Source organism: Rhinolophus hipposideros (genome assembly GCF_964194185.1).
Source record: "Rhinolophus hipposideros genome assembly, chromosome: 3".
Taxonomy (NCBI): domain Eukaryota; kingdom Metazoa; phylum Chordata; class Mammalia; order Chiroptera; family Rhinolophidae; genus Rhinolophus; species Rhinolophus hipposideros.
Genome location: NC_138049.1, coordinates 53,466,339 through 53,482,903, shown reverse-complemented (window position 1 = coordinate 53,482,903; position 16,565 = coordinate 53,466,339). Strand labels below are relative to the sequence as shown.

General features: G+C 31.3%; 1 protein-coding gene across 2 annotated transcripts in view; it reads right to left on the bottom strand.

Moving 5' to 3' along the window:
* The window catches only part of ASCC3 (activating signal cointegrator 1 complex subunit 3), a 303,631-nt gene that overhangs the window by 176,718 nt on the left and 110,348 nt on the right, over positions 1-16,565 (bottom strand). For both annotated transcript variants that reach the window (XR_013992773.1, XM_081040509.1), the window contains exons 11-13: positions 9,461-9,625; positions 3,968-4,144; positions 1,038-1,109 (exon numbers count right to left, since the gene is read on the bottom strand). Coding sequence is in view for 1 of the 2 variants with exons in the window: in XM_081040509.1 (XP_080896635.1) it covers positions 1,038-1,109; positions 3,968-4,144; positions 9,461-9,625 (414 nt within the window). In the remaining variant the exon portion in view is untranslated. The remainder of the gene's footprint in view (positions 1-1,037; positions 1,110-3,967; positions 4,145-9,460; positions 9,626-16,565) is intronic.

The following is a 16,565-nucleotide window of genomic DNA, read 5'->3' as shown; positions in this document are numbered from 1 at the left end:
TATTTGATTGTGTGTAGTAACTAATTTTCTTCATCTGTCTTGAGGATAATAGTGCCTATCTCTTTGGCTGCTGAGGGAATTCAATGAGATAATAAATGTAAGATAATTTTAGCAGTTTCAGGCATTTACTAATCACTAGAAAAGGCAAGCCACTAACACTATACAATCTAATCATAATTTTTTTCCCCTTAAAAATTATTCTTAAAACTAACGATATTCTCTTGAGATTCGTTAGAAAACTGATTTTGAAACTTTCTTTAAAAGGGGAAAAGTGCCTCAGGAAAGCTCAGGGGGTAGTGTTCCATGCTCTCAAGTCTAATTCATCTTTGAGTTGTTTCATATATTGGGGTTCCAAACAAGATTCAGTCTGAAAAAAAGGATTCTACTGCTCTTATAATGAATTTAAAAACTAAATAACCAGAAAATATTTCCTTTTACATGACATATTTTTAGGCTAACAACATAGGGAAAAAAAAGTGATTCAAAGAACCATATACAATTGATTAATATATAATGATTAAGTTTTATGTAAACAACTGTTATTATTCCCCTTTTTCTTTAACAATCTTGAGCATTTTGGACAATGGAGTTTAAAAGCAAAACTGCTTAGTTTCCAAACCATAAAACAATACAATATTTATTATATATATTTCAAAGTGATAACTACTTCATGAAAACAGTAAGAATGATGTAACATTTAAAACTTTTACATTATGTGAAAAAAACCCACAAAATAAAATTTTTGAGGTGAGAGAGAAGGTTGGTGCTTTTTAAAAATATTTTTTAAAAACATAAAGGATAAAATTCTTCTCTCTCGTTTATTGAATAAAAATGGCAAAATAGCAAGACATCAATATTGGGGTGATAATATTATCTATAAATATTTTATGACTTACATGGGCTAATCATTGGGGTAAAAAATTAAGAAATGAAACCTCTGAGTCATTCTCAGAATTCCAGAAATTTTTCTTAAGTGCATTAAATCAATAATTTTAATCATTAAGCATTGTCTAAAAATAGTATAAAATAAAACGTACCTGATGTCCAGCCTTGACTTGCTTCAAAACACATTCATAGCATACCTCATCCATGTTATTCAATTGTTGCACCTTCAAGTTTTTAATACATGAAAAATATCAAATGAAGCAATTATAAACTTTCTAACTACAAAAAAACCTGCCAATTACAATGAATCTTTACTTTGACTAGCTAGAATGCAGAAGCAAATGCAATATAAACATCTAACATATAACGCAATAGGAAAGAAACACAATGTATTTAATTAAAAATACAAATGCACTTTCCCTTGTTTTGTGCACCTGAAACTAATAAAAAACAGTTTTTTTAAAAAATACAAATACATCATACAATACTTTCAGAGCACTAACTTTCTAAGAGTGTCAAGTCTTCAAAGACAATAATTTTAAGGATAATGTACTAGTTATACATATTTTGGAATAATTTAAATTCTTTAATCTGCTTTCCTCAGAGAAGTCCATTCTTTCAGCTGTTTTTCTTCTATTTCATTCTATAAGCTATAGAACTTTTCTGTGTAATTCTCAAAATCACCAAAACACTACCCATAGAATGTCATGGCATATAAAGCTGAAATCTAAGGAAACATACTGTTTCTGTGATATATATGTAGAAGGATAGCTATTCTTCTACAGAACATGTTTTAGATTAATTAGAAGTTTAATATCAAACTTCTGAATTAATAAAGGATCTCATTTTACCCTACTAATGATGAGAAATCTTCCAACCAAAAAGGAGGTGGCTAACCAAAAGGAATAGGCATGTGGCACAGCCTGTATCGCTCAACTTAACATTTATTAAGAGTTTGGAGGGTTGAAAATGTCATATACACCTGAAATGACTATGATTTAGACTTTTTGTTTTAATAATGTAAATACTTTATCATTCTGGAAATCTTGGTATGTCGACTAAGGTGGATGAGATAATCACAAGATAATTTACTCTGCATTAATGATTCAAAAAAACAACTCCAAATAAAACTGTCAATAATTTTCCAGTGTATTTTGGGTTGAGTTCTGGCCAAAGCCATTATGTATTTCAAATTAGACATGTCACACACACTATTTTCCCATGTTCTTCCATGACAATTGAATCACATCATGAGTTTCTAAACGAAACTCTGAGAAACTTACATGTATTTCTTTTTCAAGGAAATGACAAACTAACAACTGATTAGAAAATATAATAAACAACAGATACCCTGGGGAAATGCTTAATGGTTACCAACTGTGTAATACAGTTGAGTATAAAAATAATACATTTTAGTAAGACAAAAATCTATATAACTAATATATTACTAATTTACAGTTTATACTATGTAAGATATTAAAGTTATTTTAATTTTGCCAAATTTCTATACCTTCAAAATAATTATGATGGTTCATTATCTAACACCATTCATTTTATGATTATGATACTAACATATTGGGGTGAAAAATAGTGTGAACTTAATTAGCTTTAAGTATTTGCCAATTTGTATGATGAAATTAAAAGAAAATAAGGATCAAGATGGCTGACAAGCATCTGAAAAAATTTTCTTATCTCTTTCTGTGATAACCATCTGCTATCATTTAAATTATAAAGCCGAAACACTCTAAAGGTATAAAAAAAGCTCTATTTCTGCCCTGATACATTAAAATGAAATAGATAAATATATATTAAAACATGATTGTAAAAAACATGCAGCAAGTAATACTGAAGAGCACTTGAAACAATTAATAAAGGTAAAATATGCATATGATAACTATTATCATATCATGAACTATCCTTTTATGCATAAGTCAGAAATGGCCCCCTGCAATTCTAAAGATACCTTACTTTTATGCAATGCACATGGAGCATATTAACTGTTGTAGTGACTGTTGCTTCTGATATTTTTAGCTGAGTATTTTATGTATAATAGTGTGCAGTAAAAATGGCCCCCATTTTACTAAAAAATTGTTTTTAGACAAGAAATAATATAATACATTAAAGATCAAGATTGACACAGTAACATGATTCCATCTTGATTTTTTTTTATAAAGGTCATATGGCCTGTGAATATTCTCCTAAAGATATTTCTTCTACCGAAAAAAACTGTCCTTAAACAGAAAAATAAATGTATAAATTTTATGCAAAGCAAAGTATAAAATAAAAGTCCAAAATAAGCATCCTAATCATGCAAATACTATGTTTCCCCGAAAATAAGACCTAGCCGGATAATCAGCTCTAATGTGTAGTTTGGAGCAAAAATTAATACCTGGTATTATATAATATTATACTATATTATATTACATTACATTATACATTATGTAAGACCCAGTCTTATTGCATATAAGGTATTATTCATTTTTGATAAATAATATACCAAAATATGTATTAAAGGTTTAATGAGAGCCTTTCATTATTTCACACTGGCCTTCAATCATACCAAAATAACTTTTTAAAATACATATTCTTATATATAACTTGCATTCCTGGAAGCTGAGAATACAAAACATACATTGATGAGAACAATGCAAACTATAAGCAACTTTTTGGAGGAATTATTCTACTACATATAGTTGAGAAACCGCTTGATTTTGTCTGGAATGTTATATTTGTAATACTACAGAAATGGTCTTTTTTTTATAATTTATTAGTTTCAGGTGTACAAGACAAGGTAATACTTAGACGTTCATCATTTATATCCCTCACACTGTGGACCCCTCTCCCCCATCCACTATCCCTCCGACCTCGCACCGAGCCATCACATTATATATATAAAATTATAGTTGGCATTCATTATTGTTTAGCTTCTGGTGTACAGCGCCATGATCAGGCATCCGCAGTATCCCTGAGGTGGTCTCCCAGAAATGGTCTTTTGAAGTCTCTAATTCCCAATAAGTATTAAACAATACATCAACAGAGATATTTTTAGAAAAAAATGAATAATTATTAAAATGAAATTTACCTTGTTTGCACTTTTAACTCCTAGAAACGTCTGTCCAAGAGGAACTGGTCGAAAACGGCCATCAAAGTAAAAAAGGCCAACGCGGGGATTGACGTGTAAAAATGTAGCAACATCAAGGTAGTTGGGTAAGGTTGCAGAGAGTCCAAGAATCCTTATCATACTCTGTGTAGATTCAACCTACATGGGTTATTTTAATTAATGTTTGGGGTAGACTCAACACCCTGGATTTTTTCTAAGTTTAAAATAAGTTTTAGTAAACATAAAGTATGAGACATTCACAATAAAACAAGATCCCTGAAGAAACACTGAATAATAACACATAGTCTAAAAGATATAATATGAAAGAAAACTGGCCTAAACCTAGCATCTGGGATGATACAAAATAATTAAAAGTATAATTTTAGCAGATTTTCTGAACTGGGAATTCCTATTAATACTTTCTTCTTTTTTTGTTCTAAAAATGTAACAAGGTAAGTAAGTACATGGGTTAGGTTTTAGTGTAAGTTTTACCATATAATTCCAGGTATTAAAAATATATGCTGTTTATTCTTTAGTTCAATTATTTCAACTTTTTTTTTTTTTTTTTTTTTTTTTTTTAGATTTTATTGGGGAAGGGGAACAGGATTTTATTGGGGAACAGTGTGTACTTCCAGGACTTTTTCCAAGTCAAGTTGTTGTCCTTTCGATCTTAGTTGTGGAGGACGCAGCTCAGCTCCAGGTCAGTTGCCATTGCTAGTTGCAGGGGGCGCAGCCCACCATGCCTTGCGGGAGTCGAACTGCCAACCTTGTGGTTGAGAGGACGCACTCCAACCAACTGAGCCATCCAGGAGCTAAGTGGCAGCTCAGCTCAAGGTGCCGTGTTCAATCTTAGTTGCAGGGGGCGCTGCCCACCATCCCTTCCGGGACTCGAGGAATTGAACCTTGTGGTTGAGAGCCCACTGGCCCATGTGGGAATTGAACCGGCAGCCTCCAGAGTTAGGAGCATGGAGCTCTAACAGCCTGAGCCACCGGGCTGTCCCCCAATTATTTTAAATTCATTTTAAACACAAAGATTTAAAATAAGACGGATGCTTGTAGTGTTTTACAAAATCTAAATTTAAAATGATAAAATTGCATGACATAAATATTTGAGACTATACATATGTATATATATTCAATGAAAAATTATTTTCAGGAAACTAAAAGTTTTTAAAAATTCTCGAGGAATCACTTATAAAATTAGTATTTTCCTTACCTTACTAGATTACTTAAATTTTACCATGAATTTGCTTTCACTAAAGAAATCCTAAGGATATAAGCAAAAACTCAAACCCCTAAAAACCAAGAAAATTAAAATAAAGGGAAAAGATGACTACATCCATTATTTATGAAATCTCCTTTATATGTTGTGATTAGAATCCTTTATAGTGATTTGAATTATGATTTTTAATTAAGCAATAGTTCTAAGTGGTGATTTGAAAGGAAATAAAAGTGACTTTTGGTTTTAAAATCATTTACAACACAAATGTTATTGAATATATTTTTAAGTTCTTTTGAAATACATGGTACCCTACAAACACCAGAGATACTTTTCTGCTAAAAATCTATTTTACAACTGTATTATCAAATCTTAAGATATAATACTATTATTCTCACTATAGATAAGCCTTATGAAAAATACATTCTTTTAAATAAGGATAATTTGGAACTTTACTTTCTAAGCCAAATCATGAAGCTCTGTACACTATAAGAATTCATGTAAAACTTATTAATTGTGGAAAACTATAAAAATTAGTATTTTACATCTTTGCTTTTATAATTACCCCCAAAACTAGGCAGTAAATGTTTATGATTTTTCCCTCACATGAAATCTAAGTTTTGATAGTCACCCTACTCACTGAAAGTAGTTAAGACAACCACTAATATTAGTTGAATGTTGTTAAAAATAACAGATTTGACCTTTCTCACATTTTTCTCTTTTTCAAATTTCCCTCAATCATGCCAAGATGTGAATTAAATTCAGGGTTGTGAATTTAATCCCTAATAGCATGAGGCAACTCAGAACCTGAACAGAATCCACACTGCATTAGAGGAGCTACCTATGGTGCTTCTGTTAGATGCCAATGTTGAAGTGCAATGTAAAACACTGCCATCTACTGGGACAATCTGGTAATTCCAAAGAAGAAATAAAAACGAACTTTGCTATTTAATAAAAATAGTTAAGAGCACTGTGCTAGTACATTGGAAATAGGAGAAGAATCACACAGATCCTTTCTTCAAGGAGATTAAAATCTAGTGAGGAATACAGATGAAGTTAGAATTAATTATAGCAAATTATGAAATTGTAAAGAAGTACTGATAAGTGCTAAAAATGTGCAAAGAAAGGGAGTACAGAAGGAACACAGAAAAGGTGTAATTCATTCTGATTGGTGAACTAGGAAACACTTCACAGGAGAAATGATATTTGGCAGATTCAAAAGAATAGTAGGTTTTCAACAGATGGATGCGTCGAGTGATAAGATATATATAATTTTGCATTTATAACCATTAATCTCATAGCCAAAAATGTATTCTAATTTAAGACTATTTTCATCTCTGATAGAGGGTCAGTGGTATTGGTAACGTAGTAGAAAAGGAATAAATAGCTTTGTGTGGCTGGAACCTATCGCAGCTAAACAATACGTAGAAGTTAAAATTAGATCAGGGCTTCAATAGTTTTTAATGTCCAGCTAATAAATTTGAAAATTTTTCTTAAGATAACAAACAGCAAGTCATGAAAAACTTATGAGCATAGTAGTGATAAACTATGTAATAGGATTTTGATTATATTATGGAGATACCAATATGTGGAATATATACCTATATTACACATAATATATATTTTATATCATATTAATATATATATATATTTATATAATTATATCATGTATAATAAACAAATCTATAATATATATTTCATATATTTTGTTTATATATTTAACTTTATATAGGTTATATTTATAAATTACATATACAAAATTAAAACATACATTTACAAATAATTTACAAAATATTTATAAATTTACAACGATTGCTTTAAAGTATATATGATAAATAATGTATGTGTTTCTGTGTATACATACAGAAAGTGTTAGTAGCCAGCCTGCAATCTAACTGGGAATGTTCAAAAAAGAAAGATATCCTGGTCAATCTTCCGTGTAAACATAATGACAGACTTTCTGGTAAATTTACTAATGATATTTACTTGACCTCTAATGTTCGATTGTTGTAGGAAAGTCCTTATCTTTGTAATGCGTTTAGCTAATGTAGGTAGCCTCTCTAGGAGGCTCAATCTAAATAAACCTGCAATGTATGGATTCATGTGGCATGGCTCCCTGAAAAACACTACTAAGTTATATAAGTACAGGGTACAAGACCAAAACATTTCATGATCAAAATAGCTCTCTTTTGTGTAAATGATGCCCTGTGTGCTTCTTTTGAGACCTCATATGTAAAATATGGGCAGATCTATTGCAGCTAGAAAGTTTCTCTTTATGTGTGTCTTACAAATACATATATCCTTGAAATTATTCTTAAATTGGATATTAGCTAAAATCTGAGTGTTCTGAGTCTAACTTTGAATTAACCTTTTGTGTTATATGTATGTGTGTCTATGTGCATGTATCTACACATATTTTAATTTATGTAGTAAAAAGTTAACATGTCCCAAATCCTCTAATTCCAACCCTACTATGAAACTACTTTTACAGCCTGTTGCATATCCTCTCATGTATGAGCAAATGCACCCAACTCTAACCCCAGCCTAAAATTTAAATGTGAGCAAAACTTGGTTAACTATATCCACAGCACCTAGAACTGTGTGGCTGGCATATAAAAGGTGTTCAATAAATGTTCACTGAATGAATGAGAAAATAAATATATTGCACATTTTTGGTTTGAGAACTATCTTTTGGATTTGGTAACTGGCAATCCTGGTAAAACATATTTTATCACCTATGTTGGAGCAATAAACAGAAATGCAATGTTTTGAAAGTCAAAAAGGAAACAGTGAATATGGATTATTATTTCCAGAAGCCAGGTGATAAAAAGGGCTTTATTAAGCGGAAGTTATTGAAGAGAGAGAGGTTTGAGGGAGGTGTTTCAATTAAGATGAGAGGGACTTCATAATTCTTTTAAGCTGAAGAATCAGTGCCCACTGAGAAGAAGTTACTGACACAGGAGGGAAAAAACAACAAGACAGCGTAACTAACTGGAGTGAAAGGAATGAATGGGATCTAAGGCAAGGGAGAAGGGACCTCTAATTAAAGGACAAGGAATGGAATGATGAGTATAGACAGCTATGGGAAAGGATTTGAAGGTTTTTTCCAGGGTGGGAAGAAGAGAACGGATGCAAACTGAGGGACTTCAAGCATAAAAGCCTCTATTTCCGTTCAGTAAAAAGTGATGTCATATAACTATGAGGCATAACAGGGTGGGGAAGAGTAAAGAAGGTGTCTAATGATATTTGGCAATTACCACTTGGGGGAAAAAGAAGAGAAGCTGCTTAGAAGTTATAGGGTAATCCCAACGATCCAGGTGACTTCAGAGTCTATGAATGTATGATGACCTTGGTGTATACCACTGTATAATCTTTTATGTTAGTGTTTAAACTGTCTGGCTGTAAGCATAGACATCATTTGGCAAGCTCACGGTTGGAATTTTGCCAGGTAGTCAGGTAATAAGTTAAACTTATTCACAAAAGAAAAACTAGTCACGAAGTCTTGGCTATTTCAGAAAGAAAATAAAGCCAGGAGAATATGAATCCCAAACAATAACAAATGGGAGTCAAAGAATTAGAGTTCTTGATGAGATTGAAAAACTTGTCTTCATCTTGTTTATATACATGTACGATTTACCAACAAACATCATTTTAATACTCATAGGTATTCTATGATATTTTATCTTTTCACTTAATGAAAAGAGGGGCTGACAAAAAAAAAAAACAATCACAAGACATTGCTGAATTTACCAGTTTGGGGTGGTACTATTTATGAATAACCACTGAAGTCCAAAACTAGAGAAAACATATAAATGTCCATTTTGAAAAATAATGATTAAGATTATGGACATTAGGTGATTATAATTAATTTCATCTAGTATATCAGAAAAAAAATCATGTTAAGATTTATTTCAGGGGGAAGACGTTAGTTGCGGAGAGAAATACATTAAACCTCTAATATTCTCCAATGGTCTACCATATTTTAATACTGCTTAGTCAATATTAGATTTAGCTTTGCAATGTAGGCTTAGAATAGAAGTTTTCCAGTATTTATTTTAGTTAATGAGACTTCAATAAGAGTTAGAAGGAAGAAAGATAGGATATTTTTAACATGAAAATGAATAGCTGAAAGTTTCTCCATACTAAAATTATTTTTATATCCATAAAAAACATATAAATATTTCTTTGACTACTACACATAAGTTTAAAAAGTTACTCATACCTCAAAAATAAACTTTTAAGTAACTTCCTCTTACCTGCCGCAAAGTGCGTGCCACTATGCTTTCTAATACTGGTCCTCTATCGTCATGCAGCAAATGAACTTCGTCAAGAATAAGGAGCTTTACAATTTGGGAAAGAGCTACATCCCCAACACTCTTTCTTGTCACTACATCCCACTTTTCAGGTGTGGTCACAAGCATCTATAAAACAAGAAAAGATAATCATTTTAAAAAGGGGAAAAAGTCACATAAGACTTTTTAAATTTCAACTGTGTTCATTCAAAAAAAAAAAAATATGATTGGCCACCTATATACAGATCAAATGAAAAGGGTTAAAACATCCCAGAATGATATCTAATTCATTGTAGACAATGGTCACTTCAAGAGGACCTTTCTCAAAGTTGTGATATTAAATTTATTTAAAATTCAATGAGGTAATAGGTCAGTAAGTTTTAATGTGCAGTGCACAAAATACACAAGGTTTTTTTTTAAAAGTGTCTTACAATGTAAAAAACAAATGACACTGTATTTTAAACCTGCATATACTGATTAGGGCATTTATTCGAAAAGGGATGAAAAAAGTGAACACAGCATTAAAAGGAGATTGAAAAAGAAACCAACAATCCACTCTCTGAATAGTCACCTATTTGTACATATCCAAATGTAGAAGAAACTTCACTACTGATACAGTTTTTAAAAACTGCCCTTTAATATTAACTACTACTAATGGGCCGGCCCGGTGGCGCAAGCGGTTAGAGCTCCATGCTCCTAACTCCGAAGGCTGCGGGTTCGATTCCCACATGGGCCAGTGGGCTCTCAACAAAAAAAAAAAAAAAAAAAAAAAAAAATATTAACTACTACTGAAGTACTTTATACTAAAAACTAATACCACAGTACAACTGGCAGATAATAGCAACCCCAACAGTGAGTCCCTGCAGATGCAGGGCACGTGGACAGGAGGTAGGCCCAGGGTATGTATGTGAACTTCACAGAAGCAGGCCATGTGACATGACGCTTAATTAGGTATCTACTATTCGCTTTTTACATGTTGAATTTTGCCCTCTAAGAGCATACTGTGACGGAAAAAAGATGTTAAGTTTAATAATATCTACTACAATAACATTACATTAGGAAATAATCCCATATGTGGATAATTCAAAGACGACATTAGGTAACAAATCAAAACCAAAGCTTCTCTCTTAGCCAGTATATCAGATTATACAGGCTGTTGATAATCACAACACAAGTGTGCTTTGAGGAGGTTAACACTGAGATGGGCGTCAGATTGTTCTCTCAACATTTTTGTTATGTTATTTCACATGTTGTTTTGTATTCACCTATGGGAAAGATAATCTTTTTTTTTAGATTGCAAATGATACATAAGTTCTTAACAAATGTGCAATCTAAATTTGTCAATACAACCTTTACATTATTAGAGATATCACTGGTATCATTTTGAATTGAACTACACTAACCACAAAATTTAGTAGTTGTACTTCAACACATTAATTGGCAAACTGTAACAAAATAGATTAAGGAATTCATATATAAGGTGTGAAAAACAACAAATCCAAAGCTAAATTAGTTAATTTGCTAAAGCTAAATGGCAATGTTGAGGTCACATCAAATTTTATGGAAAAAAAAATGCTATTGGTATTAAGTATAAATGGATGTATAATGAATTTTGAGATGTAAAATGGGCTGAAACATTCACTATGCATTAACATCTCTTTTACATTATAATAAATTTAAAGAAAACTTCTACTTTGAAAAATGACAAACTTAAAATAAAAACTTAAAATAAAACTTAAAATTACTATAAAAACACCCATGGATCACTTACTAACAACCCTTTTCATTACAAGTCCTGAAAAATATGCCTATCTGTTTTCAGAAACAATTAATTCTCCAAACTATAAATTCACTTCATATAAAATTATAAAACAAACAAGTTTATTATTAGTAAATATTAAAGCTACAAAGTACACCATTAAATTATAATAATAAATACAAAGCTTAGCTACCTACCTCTCCACGAAATTAGAATGCTGTGTCAACTCTTTCTTATAATTAACTTTCAGATATAATAATGTGGTGACAATTAAATTGTAAAATCAAATTTTTCAGATATCAGAAAACTATACCACCAAATCTTAAAAATACATTCTAGAATTTTGTTTTCTATACTTTACTTTCAGCATAGTGAGAAGTGGCTTCATTTATATTACTATTTCATTACTTCAATACTCTAAACTAAAATGGCTAGAAAATAAAGCATCACATTTGCCTAATAAATTTCTCATGTTATTTCCATTTGTTCTTGTATTACGCCATGGGTTAACTTTCAATATTTTTACTGTCAATTTAAATTCCTCTCAATACATGTGCTTATTTCCTAAGGAGTATAAAAATCATTATTCCAAACTGTTCCAATTTCAGCCTGTCCACTGGAAAAATGACATACTTGAGATGCTATATACCACCGCTGTGCAAAAATTTGGTGTATTCAACTATAAAATGCTCACCCATTTGACAGCAAAACCAAGGGACCTGACAGAACCTAAGACTTGCAAGAACCAATTCATCTGATAATTCAATTAAATGTCAATATAATAATATTATTATCTTTTGCCTTTTAAAACATTGTGACCTAGGGAAAATAATTTTCTCTCTCCTTTTTTTCTGGCTTTGTTGAGATTATTAATAACATGTAACTTGTAAATTTAAGGTGTACAATGTGATAATTTTATACATATATGTATCCAATATATATGCATATGTCAAAATGATCATAATAAAGTTAGTTAATGCCTCCATCCCCTCACATAATTCCTGTGTGTGTGTGTGTATACACACTGATAACATTTAAGGTATATTCTGTTAACAACTTACAAATATATAATACAGTATTGTTAACTACTGTACATTAAATCACTAGAACACATTCATCCTATAGCTGGGAGTTTGTACACTTTGACCTACATCTCCCCATTTCTCCAACCCCTGAGCCCTTGGCAACCACCATTCCACTCCACTTCTTTCAGTTTGGCTTTTTTATATTCCACATAAGCGAACATATAGTGTTTGTCTTTTTCTGTCTTATTTTACAGTTAGCATAATTTCCCCAATGTCCATCATGTGTGGAAAAAGGCTGGATTTCCTTCTTTCTATTGATGAATAACATTCCACTGTACATATCCACCACATTTTATTTATCCATTTATCCACTGATGAACACTTAGGTAAGTGAGATGGTATATCATATGGCAGTTCTCTTTTTAATTTTTAAGAAATCTCCATACTGTTTTCCATAGTGGCAGTATCAATTTACATTCCCACCAATAATGCAAAAGGGTTCCCTTTTCTCCACATTCTTGCCAACATTTGTTATCTCTTGACTTTTTGATAACAGCCATTTTAACAGGTGTGAGATCTCATTATGGTTATGATATACATTTCCCTGATAATTAGTGATGTTGAATATATTTTCATGTACCTGGTGGCCACTGTGTGTCTTCTTTGGAAAAATGCCTATTCAAATTCTTTGTCCATGTTTTAATTGTATCCTTTTTTTATCTATTGAGTTTTATGTTTCTTATATATTTTGGATAATAGCTCCTTATCAGATAGATAGTTTGACAATATTTTCTCCCATTCCATAGGTTGTCTTTTCATTTTGCTGACTGCTTCTTTTCCTACGTAGGAGCTTTTTTATTTGATTAGTCCTACCTGTTTATTATTGTTTTTGTTGTATGTGCTTTGGCTGTCATATCCAAAAAAATCATTCCCAAAACCAATGTCAGAGAGCTTTTTCCCTATGTTATCTTCAAGGAATTTTACAGTTTCATGACTTACATTAATTCTTTAAAACACTTTGAGTCACATTGTGTGAGTGGTTTAAGATAGACAGTAATTTTCACTCCTCTGAATATGGGTGGTGGTTACATCAATGTACTCACGTGAGGAAAATTTATCAGACTGTTCACTTACAATTTTTGCACTATTCTGTGTGCACATTTTATTTCAATAACAGTAATCTGTGTGCATACATACTATAATAATTAAATTTACAGCTAAAAGCAAAACTTAAATGGTAAGAAGGGATACCAGAACTGAACAGGTAAAAGGTGAATAACAGTTGGCCAAAGAAAGAGGGATATTCTAGGATGTGAGGAAAAAATAAGCAAATATGTGTTTTGTGCTTCTAACATTGATGTTTTGTGCTTCTAACATTGATCACATTATCATTTCATGTGTGATCGTGTGTGTTTAAATGTCTTTTTAGGTGCACTGTAAGCATCTTGAGGAAGAGACCAAATATGGAATTTTACATGTAAGTCCAAGTTTTTAAGCCTATTGGTTAGAAATATATTATTTTAAGTATAGATGACAGCTTCTAAATTTAGGCCAATTTCCTGCCCACTTATCAATCTTCCCCTGAATCACAGACATCAATAACCACCAAAAGCAAAAAGACAAGGAAATTCAATACACTCATAGGAAAGTTTTGAACCAAGAAGAGAAATCAGACACATAATTTAGACTACATAAATAATCCCTATAATTCTTTAATGTTATCCTTGTTGTTCCCTACTTAAAAACAAAATATATCCTTGTCTGTTCATATTTTTCATATCTAGTCCAGTCCATAAAACCTTCTAATTCCAATAAATTATCTCACTATATAGAAAAACATGGTCCTGAAATTATATTACTATCAGCAATACATATTTAGCCTAAGACACAGGGAAATGTTTGTGATCCTTAAAAGTCGTCTGTTTTATGTTTAACAAATCCTGTTATATCTATTATAAATTTATGCAAGTCATGTTGATATCATACTGAACTCTAAATATTTTTTTATTTATACATATTTTATATATGTATTACTGCTGGAGAGGTATTTTTCCTTGAGGCAGATGGCTATAGATTAAAAGTAGATTTAAAATGTTAAATCAAAAGAACACAAAAAATTTAAAATAAACGTATACTTTCTTGCCTTTATAATATTTAAAATTGATTTTGAAAGTTTGGTACTTAGACTGGAGAAAATTATAAAAAATGCTTAAACTAATTACATAAATGATTTTTTATAAATTAGAATGACAAAATATGAAAATATAGTTACTAAAATCCAAGAGTATATTATTCAATTTCATCAAATCTCAGGAGCCATTGATTATTAGCTACCTCATTATTTTATGTCACCAAGAAGTTAAAAGAAAAGCACTATCAAATAAATTTTTAAAATGTGTCTTATAATTGATGAAATGTGGTATACTTAGTTGAAAATGTTAGGATCTATTAAGTAAAAGAGCAATATTCATCAATGCTTGCGCAATACATCTTCTGTAGTGAAAACACTGCCTGGAGTTGTTACAAATCACATTCTAATGCTGTAGACATAGGTCAGGCAAGTCTGCAGGATTTAGGAAGTCTATCTTCCTTTTAAAAATATATAATCACATACTACTCAACAACAGCTTATAAATTATATGAATGCTTTAATTTAAAGATTAAATCTAAAATGTCACTTGGTTTAGAGTCCATAAACATACATATAATTATAGTTATACTAACCTCTGCTATTCACATGTCAGCTCTGATGGATGGCATCAGCCCGTGTAATGGAATCTGACAGCCTGCAGATTATACCTGCCCCTTGGGACACTACACCAAATCAGTTCCATCTACTTCCTTTTCTATGTTTTTTTATGTTCCCTCTTCTCCCATCAGTTCACCTGCATGAGTGCACACTTACACATGTAAAGCACAAAGTCCTTTGACGTAGCTAGTTATACTATGTCAAGGACCATAGCTTTCACTTATACAATGAAAATATACAATTTAATTGGAAAACCTTCAAATACAAAAGGATTCTCACTGCATATTCTTTGTTGAAAAAATATGAAATAGTCAAGCCAAAGCATAAAGAATATAATCTGAAATGTATCTTGGTATTTTCATGTTAAAAATGCTACGATAATATTTTAGTTGAAAATTTCATAAGTAACATTTACTAAAGAAACAAGGCATAAAATCAATTAAAAAATTCTAAAATTTTTGCAGGAAGAGAGCATGAAGTGCTGGGAGTAGGGGAGTAAAAGTTATAACATGTAATTCAAAAATTAAACATTTAAGGAAATACTTTCTAGGCCACAAGTGCTTAAAGCTAGACTAGAATTCTCTTTAGTTCTTTCTGTTGATTTAAAACATTTTCCAACAATCCTAGAACATACATACTAAAGTCTAATCTCATATATCTTGTAAAGGATACAATCCTTTAGGTTTACTCTAAAACTTAACTAATTACACATAATAGAGAAAAATACAAAAATTGTTTATACTGCCATGTGTACAGCCACAGAGACCTTCTGCTCATCATTCTAACTGCTTGTCCATAACACCCCAGGATTTCGTTCCATTACAGACTGGTAGAACAAGGGTCTAATACCACTTAACAGTGATTCCTTTTCTGCTCACTCACAAAGACAAGTTCTTGACATGTACACAATTTGTGGTAGAAATTTGTCCTGTAATAAGTCCTATTCTGTACAATTGGGCTATGGCTCAGAGAGAACAGGTTTCCTTGGTTTTGTAGCTTGTTTGTTTTTTTTTCTCCCCAAGTTGGATTGGTATATGTGTCCTGTGAAAGAGGGAAAAAAATCCTCTCATATGACTGAACATTTCACAGTCACCACCTCTTTCCTGCCATATGTGTGGATCTCAGTTTGAGGATCAATTTCTTACTAAAATAAAACACTTTAAAATGTCATACTGTAATATCAAACTACTAAAACCTCAATGTGATAAGCCAAAAAAAAAAAAGTATTCTGCAGTTCTTCACAAAAAATGATTCAAAATAATACCATTTTTTAAATCTCTTCAACTAATTCCAGATTTTCAATGCTAAGAAATTTTACTAATTCAAGAACTATTAATCAAAGATTTGTTGGGGGGGAAAAGAAAAGTTTGTTGGGGGTTTACTGCTGGGAAGAAGATGAAGGGAGGTTCCTAAAATCTTATCAACAAATTATGGCAGGATATAAACTGATGAAAATGAGTGCAAAAAAGGAAACCAGTTGTCCTTATTGTTTACCTGCTTCTACTATTTGAATCATTTCTACTTTATTTAGAAAAA